Genomic DNA, 12,809 nt, shown 5'->3' with positions numbered 1-12,809 from the left:
CCCTTCAAATTTGGCTTCATCATTGAAGCCTGCCGTTTGAGGCAGACACACAAGGGGCTTCCTGTTGGAGGGAAGTGCCAACCCCCTGGCCTGCAATCCTTAATTGATCTCCTTCCTGAAAGTCGATAGCCAATCTCAAGAAGAGCAGAAAGCTGTCTTGTGGAGCAGGCTCCAAGTGTGCCCCGTAAAGCACAGGAGTTTTAAAGTCAACAGAGCGTCAGTTTTGCTAAAGCTGCACACTGTAACAAGTTACAATAATTTTGACTCCAAATACAAGTCGGGCTTAATGTAACAAGTTGTTTGAAAGCTTTTAGTGTTCTCTTTGGTTGCACCGTTCAGGAGCTGTCACAGATGACACATCAGCATGTAACCCTGTACTTGCCAATTGGGCGACCGAGTCTTTCCACAGTAAAAACATTTTTTTCACGTGTTTATTGTCAGGACATGTAAAGTACATGTTCTGCCTCTGTCATATGTCGCACCCTGCCTATACGGGTTGGTAAGCCTTGCAGAGGGGTGACTTGCACACATGTCCAGGGGAAACACAGCTGGGCTCTATTCTTCGCTTTTATGAGGTTTGTGGAAACGTCTTCCTCTGCTACTAACATCTGCCAAAATCCTGGTTGTACGCAGTGTGATCTTCAGCAGACTGGATTATTGTAATTCCCTCCTCCTAGGAGCTCTAGACTTTTTGCTGCAAAGGCTTCACAGAGTACAGGTTGCTGCAGTGAAACTAGCTCTAGATAGGCCTTGAAGAGCCTCAGCACCAGATGCATTGAAGGAGCTTCACTGGCTCCTGATCAGGCAAAGAATCGCTTTCAATGGTTGTTGTACTGTCTTTAAGGCTCTTCAGGGTCGGGGTCCAGTCCACTTTCAGATAGCTTTCGGAAATATTCTCCGGGGAGATGCTTCCGCTCCTCTTCAGCTAATTTAGTTTGTGGTCCAAATTTCAAGAAGACTAGACGGAGGAAGTGCCTTCTCAGTGATGGCAGCCTAGATGTGGAACAGGCTCCCAGCCTCTCTTAGGCTTTCAACCGATCTCCTACTGTTCAGGAAGTCTCTGAAAACCTGGATTTTTCCCCACTAACTCCCACTGCCACTTTCCTCTTCTGAGCTTCTGACTGACACCCCGTTGGATGCTCTAGTGCCAGGATACCTTTTAGGTGACAGTGCGCTGTATAAATGTCAAAATAAATAAATAAAGTGGTGGCTTTGCCATTGTTCTCAATAGCAAAGTCGGGCCAGCAGTGCACGATTGCTCTATCAGTCTGCAGTGGCGGAGTCGGCATTTGTTTTACTTTGGGAACCTCCAGGGTGGCACAATCTGTGTTGCCAGTCCTGGAGGACCCCTCTTACTTACATGCCCTGCATACAATTTACTAGGGACTTACAGGCCATTTCCAATTGGATAGAGATAATTTGACATACAATTTCGATTCAGGGCACTTGCACTGAGGTCTGGTTAACAGGCCTCCGTGCACTCTTAAAGGAGAAACACCAGCAGCATCAGTCGTAAAACTTGGGAGGCGTTTCTTTACAGTACTGCTATTTGAAATTAAGTGTTTGGATATATGAGTAACTCTAATGCTCTGGCACTGATCCACTTAAGATGTGTAATCTGCTTTAGGTAGAATTGTTGAAAGAGGAGGTTTGTTAGTTTAATATCTGGATATTGCTAGATCTTTGTTAGTTACTATAGGTTTTTGTACATGCTTTGTCATATAACATTTAAATTTCATGAAACTATCATAGAGTTACATTTTAGTAACACTGACAGCGTAGGTATTGGTAAGAATATTTGTGGAAAACAATAAGCGATTCACATTCATGTAGTGAGGATTTTGCTTTCTGTACCTGAAGCCTAGGGTCGATGGTGAAGGATCCTGAGGTGGGGTTCATACAGGCAACATACTGACAGTTATGAATCTCCTTCAGGGTCAGTTTGGTTCTGTCATACCTATTGTGTTGGTTGGAAAGTATAAAAATTATATTATATAAGTGGTTTAATATATTGTTTCATATGATTTGTTTTTTCTTTAAAAAATAGTACGTTTACTCTTTTGCATGACTTTTTTTCATCAACATCATCGTTATTCAATATTTTTTTTTACATTATAAGCAGATTTCTTCTCTCTAGAGTCATTGAACAAAATTCAAACCAATCCTTTTTTATTGTTTTTATTGACATGAGAGCAAATACATTGAACATCATAGACCCATAGGCAAATATGTGACATTACAGCAATACATATACAGTGAGAATAAAGCTGGATTTACATAGGTGAAGGTACAATTCTTTGGACCCTCTCAAGACTGTTTGTGTTAATAGTGGTCCCCCTCTGATGAACTAGAGGAAAATAAAGACTATGAGCAAAATAGGGAAGATGCGATGGGTGGCAAAGGAAATTCTTCTATTCTCATCTCGTTAAGTTGGGTGTTTCTTCTGCGTCTCCCACCTCTTGCCTGTAATGCTTTAACTAAAGGGTCTAGATTTTACAGATCTTTTGGGTGCATGCATCCTCTGGCCTGATAGGTTACCTTTTCAGCCACCATAACAAAGTCCATGTGGACCCTCCATTTGGTAAGTGTGGGTAGATCTGGGGCACCCAAGCGACGGGCTACGCCCCTCTTGGCCACTATCAGCCCTCATTGCATAGTGTAAGTGTACTACGAGGTAGGTCTATCTCAGTGGGGATGGCCAACAGGGCATACTTAGGTTCTCTCTCAATTTGCACCCTGGTCATTCTGTTTAGTTCCCCCCGTATCTGGTTCCAGTATGATAGGATATAGCTACAGACCCATAACGTGTGAATATAATTACCTTCTTGAGTTTTACAGCGTCAGCAGTACAGTGTTTCTGCCATACTGTAGTGTAGTTCCTATATCCCTGATAGGCTCTGCACATTGGAATAATATACACCATAGATTTGACATAGAACTGAGGTCAGTATGTCTCTATCGAGTACATTAAACTTAATTACTTGCGTGTGCCAGCTAACTCAGAGGTCATTAGAAACTTCTCGAATGAACAAGAAGGGATTCGTTTCTGACAACCACAAACATGACAACTTTGTTTCCCTTAGAATCGGAACAGTTTCAGAATCATGCAAACAATAGATAACAGTTTCACTCAGTCAATCGTGCATGCTTTGTTTCTACAGAGTTGCACAGAAATAGGGAGATGGGCATTACAATAAAAAGGGTTTATTGAACAGTCTTATTTCTGGTGCAAGAGATATGACCTGCTACAATCGAAAGACAGAATGTGAAGTATAATACGTACAGCATTAGCAGTAAGATAAAATAATGCTGCAATAGCATGGTTTGTAGCTATGACATACATTCATAAAAATACATACATAAATAACACAGGCTAAAATGTGAATACTCATCTGGTGCTTCTAAATTGTTCTACCCCAGTGTATCTAACCTAAGTGAAGTACGAGGTAAGAGTAGGTGCTGTTTTCTAAAGTATAGCTAGCTATAGTTTAGTTTTGCCAAGAGTTGCCAAGAGTCCCTCAAGGTTCTAGTCTGTTCCATACCTTAGAACGAGAGAGGTTGGAATCTCTTTCCGGGTCTCGATCTCTAACACCCTGCAAGGGGAGTCTGAAACACTGGAGCTGGATTCTCTGCAAAGAGGATGACAGCGTCTGGTCAGTGCATTAGATGGGGACTCGATCGCCTGCCGAACTTGCCAAGGCGAACCGCGTCATGCAAGTATGTAGCCGACCTGTGCCGTACCATGGTTGGCCATGGCAAGTGAAGGTATATATATACCTTGAAGGTGTTTAGGAATGCTAGTATTCACGTAAAAGTCAGGCAGAGGAACGTCATGAATGAACCCCTAAGGAATAGATGTTCATGCATAATAGATGAGTTCTTGGAGAAATCAATAAACCAAGCAAGGGGAAGTCCTAAATGCTTAAGAGTCTGATTTTCCAAGAACTCGTTGTGACGTGGACGGACGGATGTAGGCGACCATGTCTGTATTTGGTTAGCATGGATAATGCCTAAATAATGTCTATGCCTAAATAAGGTCAATGTGAATTGTGCCTATATAAGGGCATACATAGGGAAACCTATATACGGTATCTAAATCAACACACAACACCCACTCCAGTTTAGTTTGAACGACATTACTAATTCCTAAAGATATTTATTTAAAATAGAGTTTTGCATTATTTGCAAAAACATGTGTAAAAACATATTTTTATAAAATGCATTTAAAAGTGTTGCTATGCGTAAAATGCAATGGTGCTGTACATAATAAAGCAATGTTTCATTCTAACCATATGTTTACATTTGAATGCAAAATGAATGAACCATAGGTATATACACATGATGAAATGGTTGGTAAATGCAGAAGAAAAAAGGCCGAAACCATTTCATGTCAGATTACATAAATCAATTGTCGTTGACAAGGAGACATATTGTCTCTGGAAGTTTTTCAAAGAATTCTGTTCTCTATTAATAATTCTACTATAAGCAGATTACTGTGCCGAAAAATCAAAAATACAAATATTGAGAAAAAAAATTAATCATAGGAAAAAAGTTCCAAAGTTTCTCAGTACACTGTGTGCTAGATCAAAAGTCAGTGTTAGGGCTTGGAGAAAACATGAAATCTTCTATTTCTGTAGGTGAAAGTTGGAATGCCTCGTTTAGAAGATTAACCGCACATAGATGTGATCTATCGCCTTCAGCATTGGAAGCATCAGCTATGTTCGAATCAGATGTTACCTGTGTGCCTGTTGTTTCCTCTCGTACCTCAGCAGCAGCAATTTGCGACTGTGTGATCTTAATGAATGCGGTCATCAGGATTGGTAGCCGCTGGGGACAACACAGAGCATGGGCCGGTACAGGGTCCAGCAGAGTATTGACATCCGTAGGCATGACTGATGGGAGTGTTAGACAGATGTCTAGCACCCATTCTTCACCGCAAAGCAGGCAGCGTAGAACAGCTAGGATGCAATCTTGCCAGATTGGTCTGAATGACATAAACCATCTGGTATTTAATTCTCGTAGATGAGGTAAACCCAAAATTTGGACGATGGGCTAACGGCACTTCATCTCCAGTAGAGATCTCTCCACGGTGAATTGGAGGTGACTGGTGATTTGGCTTGCCATATCGTAGCACAGTAGGTATAAAAACAGGATCGCTGCAACAAGTGCTAAAAGGAGCAGCAGTCCACCAAACAAGGAGTGCACGAAGTTGGGAATTATTCCGAGGACTGCTTGAAAAGGTGCTAACAGTCCTGAACACACGTTCTTAAATACATATATAATATCGCTTGTATCAGACATGTTTAAGATACGTCCCAGAATTTCTGAGAAATGTATAGGGCAGTTTGTATTCAAAAGGCCATGTATCTCGGTAGAAGTCCTTGCAACTTGTAGATCATAGGTTTCTTTGGCCAAGGTCAGTGGCACTGTTTGTTGCAAAAGAATGGCTTTCATTCTGCTTAGAGTAACAATTCGTATAGAAGAGATGTTCAGTGAAGGCCACAAAGGCGCCTCCCTGACGGTGTCTATTTGTGGAAACAAGACTTGCACACCGCAAGTGACCCTGGATGTAACCGTTACTAGTTATGGGATATCTGGCAACATGCCACATAAGCTGTGATCATTCAACATGAGGTAACTTCCATTTGAAAGTTGTCCAAAAATTGGATTAAACACTGCAGCTGGTGAGCCTTGGAGGTGACAGGATAAGTTTGTAGTGGAACCATCACATGCCCCGTGTAAGTTATAACCCTGACAAAGGAGAGAACCACTTAGTGCGTTTTCACGCTTCACGCCCCCCACTCCAACATCTGTGTGTGTAAGGTAAATACCAGGATGTCTTTATGTATTCTTTACCCAACCTTTCATATTTGCCTGCTGGTATATGTTTTAGGCAATACTGAAAATGGAAAGTTGTAACAGGCAGAGTAATTTTACCATGTATGATCCACTCAGTAGCTGGTCTTTCTGCCACCTTGAATGGTAATTTTTCCAGTTTTTCAAAGCTCAGCACCGTATAGTCTGCTCCCCTTTGTGCCAGTTTGATCTGTTTATCAGTGAGATTGAATTCTGAAAACAGTGATGTAGTTGATTAACGCCAAGGCATATAGCCTGCATGCAAGTTTTGTAGCATCCAGCCTAATAGCATGATAGAACGTAATTGAGACTGACCATGTTGCAACATGACCAAGTCTTGTTCCATGATGTCTATGGCAGAAGACACAATGCTCGGGTAATTATGCCTATTTATTAGGGGCAGTAACACAATAATAACATTATGATCATTATTAAGTCCAATATATAAAGACATATTGAAACCTGTCATGCGGTTTTATATTCTCTATACAGATCGATATTGGATCTGACTCCTTATAATTTAACAAGATAGGAGCATAATTGTCAAACAGAGGAACTGGGAATATCAGCATACCTGTGTATTACATCGTGAGGCGAAGGTATGTTTTTATAAAGGTGCCTGGACTCTTGTTAGGCACTATAATGCCAATTTAGTTAACGAAGATGGAGCTAAACAGATTGTGTATTATAGGTTTAATTTAACAGATTTAGGTTCTGTGTGCGTTTGATCATTCAGCACCACAAGAAGTAGAATAAGAGAACACAGGACTGGGAGGCCCCAAGTACTACATTGCATGAACCATTAGCAAGGGTAAGGACTTTGCCATTTGTCTATACCACCGCTAATAGACTGAGTAAATGTGTGAAAAAAACAAAGCACCTAATGAGAAGGTAGTAAGGCTGATTGTAATACAACTGTGACAAGAGTTGCGTCATTTTTAACGGGCCATCAGTTCGAGGGTGGTGGTTGAGTGAGACCACTGTAACATCCTATTATAAAGTGTATAACTATGTGGTGTTCTCCTCTCTAGGATGTACATGTATAGGAATAAGACTTGAATGTATCCATCTGATAGATATTAAGATCAGCTGGACAAGGGATCAGTTCTGTATTACATGTAATAAGTATTATATGGTCACTTATTATACAGTTTCTAAGTCAAAAATGATGTAACATGTAATGTGTTGTAAATTACTAATAATTTTTGGTTGCACTAATACTGTGTATATTTATTGTAGGGTGAAAAATTTGCACATGACCCTGCCCATAGGACAGAGAAAAAGATTTGTCTTGAAAAAGATGGTGTAATCATTGTTTTCCATCGAAACGCGTCAACGCACTTCTCTTGTACAACTCATGAGTCTAGCACTTTAGTATAATCACAGACTTAAGCATTGCGTGATACTAAGGGGGAAGTTAGGATTTTGAGTGTACTAACTGTATTGCACAAATTTTATGTCTTACATGTTTCTGTCTTTTTTGGAGATTATGCGGGTCATAATCTTAGGTGTATGAGTTTGAATTGTACCTTTTTTGTAATTGTTGTATTATATTGTGTATATTACTGTGTTTTTAATTTGGTTCTGAAATAACCTTGACTATTAAATAAAACAGATGTTTTTTTATATATTTGTTGTTATCTTATGATTGATAGATAAACGTGCCATTAAGTTTAGCTAGATCAAGGGGATCTATCTTTTCTAATAGAAGACACAATGCTGGCCTATTGATTGTGAAACCTTGTGTTTTGTTCAGGAATCGATCTTGACAGTTGTTTGTGTCTGTGGGCCAGAGCAATCATTTTTTCCATTCAGGATCTGATCTGTTGTGATGCAAAATAGTATGCAAATCGACCTCCTCCTGTGTAGTGCTATTACTTGCAGGTGCAGGTATGGACAGAGTGTTCATGTCTTTAATCTTGGCTTTCTCAAGGCAAGACATTTGTTGGACAGTGTCATTCAAAAACATATTTTGCTGAGGGGTGATACAGGCTCTGAGCAAAGCTTCTACCCCCTGCACTTGCCAATCTTTTGTACCCCAAACAGATTTTGTCTCAATGTTGTCTTTCCAAAAGTCGAAACCCAGTCTAGACAGTTGGGCAATAAAGGCTGCAGAATAAATCTGTTTTGTATTGGTCAACATATTTTTTGTTCCTGTTTTGTTCACATTTCTAAAGTAAAAGTTTTCTAGATTTGACAAGTTGAACCTTGAAAAATATGGAAACTTCTTTGCAAAAGTTTGTGAGCTACCCTTTGGAGGTGTAGGACAATGTTCCCATTGTTTATACATAAATACATTTCTAGGTGACGCAGATTTGTGCAAGAAATGATGACCATAATGGTTATAACAATACATTTGTTTATAGTCTGATGAACCCTCTAAATATTCATGATTTCAATCAATCAATCAATCAATGCATTTCTAAAGCGCGCTACATATCCGTGAGGGTCTCAAGGCGCTGGGGGGGGGGGCGGGGGCGCTACTGATCGAAGAGCCAGGTCTTGAGAAGTCTTCTGAAGGCCAGCAGGTCCTGAGTCTGTCGTAGGCTGGTAGGGAGAGCGTTCCAGGTCTTGGTGGCGAGGTAGGAGAAGGATCTGCCGCCGGCGGTGGTTTTTCGGATGCGAGGAACTGTGGCGAGGGCGAGGTTGGCTGAGCGGAGGCTTCGGGTGGGGATGTGGAAGCTGAGTCGGTTGTTGAGGTATGTAGATCCGGCGTTTGTGTGCGTGGATGAGAAGTTTGAAGGTGATCCTCTTGTTGACGGGGAGCCAGTGCAGGGCTCTCAGATGGGGTGTGATGTGGCTGTGTCGGGGGACGTCGAGGATCAGGCATGCAGAGGCGTTCTGGATCCGTTGTAGTCATCTCAGGAGCTTGGTTGTTGTTCCTGAGTAGAGAGCCTTCCCGTAGTCGAGTCTGCTGGTGACGAGGGCCTGGGTGACGGTTTTTCTCGTATTGGGAGGGATCCACTTGAAGATCCTGCGGAGCATTCGGAGGGTGTTGAAACAGGATGCAGAAACGGCGTTGACTTGACTGGCCATGGAGAAGGTGGAGTCGAGGATGACCCCCAGGTTGCGTGCGGGTCTGTGGGTTCCTGGGCTGTGCCTAGCGATGTGGGCCACCAAGAGTTGTCCCAGGCTGATGGGGTGGGTCAGAGAATGAGGACCTTCGTCTTGTCTTAATTCATCTTCAGTCTGCTGTCCTTCATCCAGTCGGCTACGGCCTTCATTTCTCTGTGGAGGTTGGCTTTGGCGGTGTGGGGGTCTTCGGTGAGGGATATGATCAGCTGGGTGTCATCGGCGTAGGAGATGATGTTGAGGTTATGTTGACGTGCGATGTGGGCGAGCGGTGCCTTGTAGATATTGAACAGCATCGGGCTGAGGGAGGATCCCTGTGGGACGCCGCAGATGATCTCGGTGTTTTTTGAGAGGAAGGGGGGGAGTCGGACGCTCTGTGTTCTGCCGGAGAGGAAGGATGTGGTCCAGGCCAGGGCCTTCTCTTGAATTCCAGCGTCATGGAGGCGTGCTGATAGGGTGCGGTGGCAGACTGTGTGCTGATAGGTCCAGGAGGATGAGGGCGGCTGTTTCTCCTTTGTCCATTAATATCCCGATGTCGTCAGTGGCGGCGATGAGGGCGGTCTCGGTGCTGTGGTTGCTGCGAAAGCCGGATTGGGAAGGGTCCAGGATGTTGTTGTTTTCGAGGTAGCGGGTTAGCTGTTTGTTGACAATCTTCTCTGTCACTTTCGCCGGGAACAGGAGCAGGGAGATGGGCCGTAGTTCTTGAGGTCCTTGGGGGGCGGAGCTTGCCGGCACCGATGGAGGACGCCTGAAGGGAGAGCTCCGCGCCGTCACACCTAAAATATCCGTAAATTATCCTTAAACTGCTGAGCCCTGGAGACGTCGACGCCGTTATCTGACCCCCGGTGCCGCCCGACAGCGGCGACGAAGCCTTTAAGCGATCCCGGGCTCCCTGAGGGAGGAGCGAGTGCCGGTGACGACCGCGGCGTGCTGGGCCGCTGAGTTGCGACCTTGCCTAGCACCCACCCCGGCGTGCATCGCCTGACGTGCGGCCTGCCGGACGGCCTTCAGTCCGGAGGGTTCGAACCTCCAACTCGGACCGGGGGAAGCCACGAAATCCTGAAGGTGCCATAGACCCCCCCCACGAGGGTAGTGGGAGCTGCGGACGCCCGCCTTCACCTGCTGAATTGGAACTACCTTGTGGGGAAGAGTGGCCGGTCCCGGCGCGGAGCATCTCCGGCCTTCCCCCAAGTCGGACGCCACTGCTGAACACGGTGGGCACAGAGACACAGCGGCTGCCCCCTCAGGCACGAAAGCGGGAGACACCCGAGTCCCGTCAGAGTGAAGGGCGAACCCCATAACATAGAGAAGCGCCTCGTGGCGCCGGAGTGCCTGACGCGACCTCGTGCTGCTGGGGAGGTCCTGGGCCATACGTATACGCATCGGGGGGCTCTGAAGTGTACCCCACTGCGGGCTGCGGCCCCCCCCCCATTAACAGTTACACCACCGCAGTGCTGCAGAACTGGAGGGCAACCACAGCCGCGGGGGAGCGAGAGGACAAAGCCTTGTCTGATGAGACATTCCTCACCGGGACTGGGGTCATTCCCTTCCCACAGGACACACTGACAGGGCTGTGCGCGGCCCGGTTTTAAAGACTGGCGAAGCTGGGGTACGATCGCTGGCAGACGACACCTCCACCGACTGAGGCTACCTGGGAAGCCTGGTGAGTCCCGGCATCATCGGGGACCACCCTCACCCCCCCCCCCCCTGTTGAGGAGCAACACTGTGGGAACTGACTGCCGGCCCCCATATAACGGAAGAGCGTCAGGGGGTGACAGAGTGCTGAGCTCCTTTTGCGGGTACGCTGCCGTGCCGTGCTGAAAGCGCGGAGGTGAAAGTGCACTTTCTTTGCCCTGAATACTGGCTTCAGGCCCCCTACTGGAGCTGTACACACTTTGTGATTTCGGTGGGGTACTGGCTCACACCCCACCGATTGGACCTACGATTTAGAGGAGTTGTGCCTGTATACTGGAGCAGAAGGCCTGACCAGTAGACGCCGGTGGTCGTTTGCTCAGGACACACGGGAGGTGAGAGTGGCCCTGCTGTTCGGGAAGTGGGGGAACTCTGCTAATAATGAAGTAGTACACGGGCGGAAGACCAACCGCGTATAATCTGAACCAGCAAAAGTCCCCAGAAGGCTCACGGCGGGAATCTACACCATAGCCACTGAATAGGACATCATGGGCAAAGGAGATAAGACACAATCCAAGCTCGCTTTTGATCAGCGCCGAGCGAAGCCCCCAGATACGCAGGAATCCACGTCTACGCAGCATGGACCAGATGTCTGAGAGAGTGGACAAACATGCGGAGAGATTGGACATGTCTGAGAGGTGCCTGACTGAAGTGGAGGGCCTGGATAAAGATCACAAGCAGATTGGAAAGCTCCTTCAGGTCATACAAGATAAATCAGAGGATTTGGCGGCCCGCTCTCGACACTCTAATATACGTATTACGGGTGTATCGGAAACGACGCAGGTTGGGAAAATGGAGCTGTTCGTAGAGAAGCTACTAATTACGCTATTTGGAGATGATGTCTTCTCGCCCATGTTCATAGTGGAGAGGGCGCATCACATGCTGGGCCCAGGACCGCGCACGGGAGCTCCTTCGAGACCAATTATTGCAAAACTTCTAAATTACAGAGACAGAGACACTGCGCTACGACTGGCCAGAGAAAAGGGCAAACTACAGTTCGAGGGAGCACCAATCCCATTATACCTGGACTTCACGGCGAAGGTACAGGAGGAACGACGGTACTTTGCTCCATAAAAACAGCAAATCCGAGACTTGGGGTTAGACTACGCTATGCAGTACCCGGCGAAGTTGCGCATCAACCGGCAGGGACATTCTCACTTTTTCACCGATCCAAAGGAACTGCAGAAGGCTCTGAAAACATGGACTAAGGAACGGAAGAACAGTCTCAGAAGCCAGGCTGGGGAACAAGAACCTACCAGTGGCCTGGATGAACAGGAATGGGGCCTTTGAAACGCTGATACGGCCTAGCCGATTCCCGAGATGAGACGGGAGCAGGCCCCTAATGGAGAACTGGGCCGTGTCTGACGGGGCCCCCTGCACGCTGGATCAAAGGTGGTGACTGGTCCCTGGGAGAACAAGAGAGCTGCAATACCCCCGAGGCCTGGTGAGATCTTTCCAAGTTATCTTTCCTTTTTATGCAAATAAGACACTGACGTGGGTGAACGTTGATATAGCTCACAGTCCTTGGTTGTGAGCGGCCATTATGTGCTGGGACTGGGGTGGTGGGGGGGGTGACCGCACTGTTGTTGTTGGGGGTTTCCTGAATATTGAACAGTGGCTCACTGTCTGGGGCTCGAGTGGACAGACACTGACGTGGTGGCGGCGCCGGGAGATTACCAGAGCCAAGACGTACTATGCAATTGCTACCTGTACTGATTCTGGCGACCTCTGCCCTCGCGCTGTTCGCACAAATGGGTCCCACGAGGGACTACTTGGGTCAGTTGGGGGGAGGGGAGGGAAAAGTTTCTTCATATTAGGCCGTGTTGGGGTTGGTCTGCTGTGGGTGGGGGGAGGGGGAATCACGGGAAATGGGAAATGTTATTGTATTGACAATGCTTCACTGTGTACTTTCCCTCAATGGTCACAAAGTGTTCACCATAGAATTGCACAAGCCCGAGACGCACCCTGCTCCCGGGTGTGCCACACTGCAATGGCTACCTTCTGTAAACCTGACCACACTTCCACACTGCACGACATGCCCCCCAGACTAATGTAAAAAAGGAACAGGAAACTACACAGCCTGCCTCAATCAGCGCCCTTACATGGAATGTCAGAGGGTTGAATGACTTCAGAAAGCTAAGGAAAGTATTGGGTTACCTCAAACGACATAATATAGATATAGCACTGTT

At 46.0% G+C, this 12,809-nt stretch overlaps 1 protein-coding gene across 1 annotated transcript in view; it reads right to left on the bottom strand.

Moving 5' to 3' along the window:
- Nucleotides 1-12,809, bottom strand: part of DNAH17 (dynein axonemal heavy chain 17) — a 15,539,113-nt gene that overhangs the window by 5,697,764 nt on the left and 9,828,540 nt on the right. The window contains exon 50 of the mRNA XM_086931082.1: nt 1,855-1,957. Coding sequence (XP_086787208.1) covers nt 1,855-1,957 — 103 coding nt within the window. The remainder of the gene's footprint in view (nt 1-1,854; nt 1,958-12,809) is intronic.

This window comes from Lissotriton vulgaris, chromosome 7 (assembly GCF_964263255.1).
Source record: "Lissotriton vulgaris chromosome 7, aLisVul1.2, whole genome shotgun sequence".
In the NCBI taxonomy this organism is placed as follows: domain Eukaryota; kingdom Metazoa; phylum Chordata; class Amphibia; order Caudata; family Salamandridae; genus Lissotriton; species Lissotriton vulgaris.
Note: the sequence above shows the minus strand (reverse complement) of the source record. Positions and strands in the feature narration are given on the sequence as shown.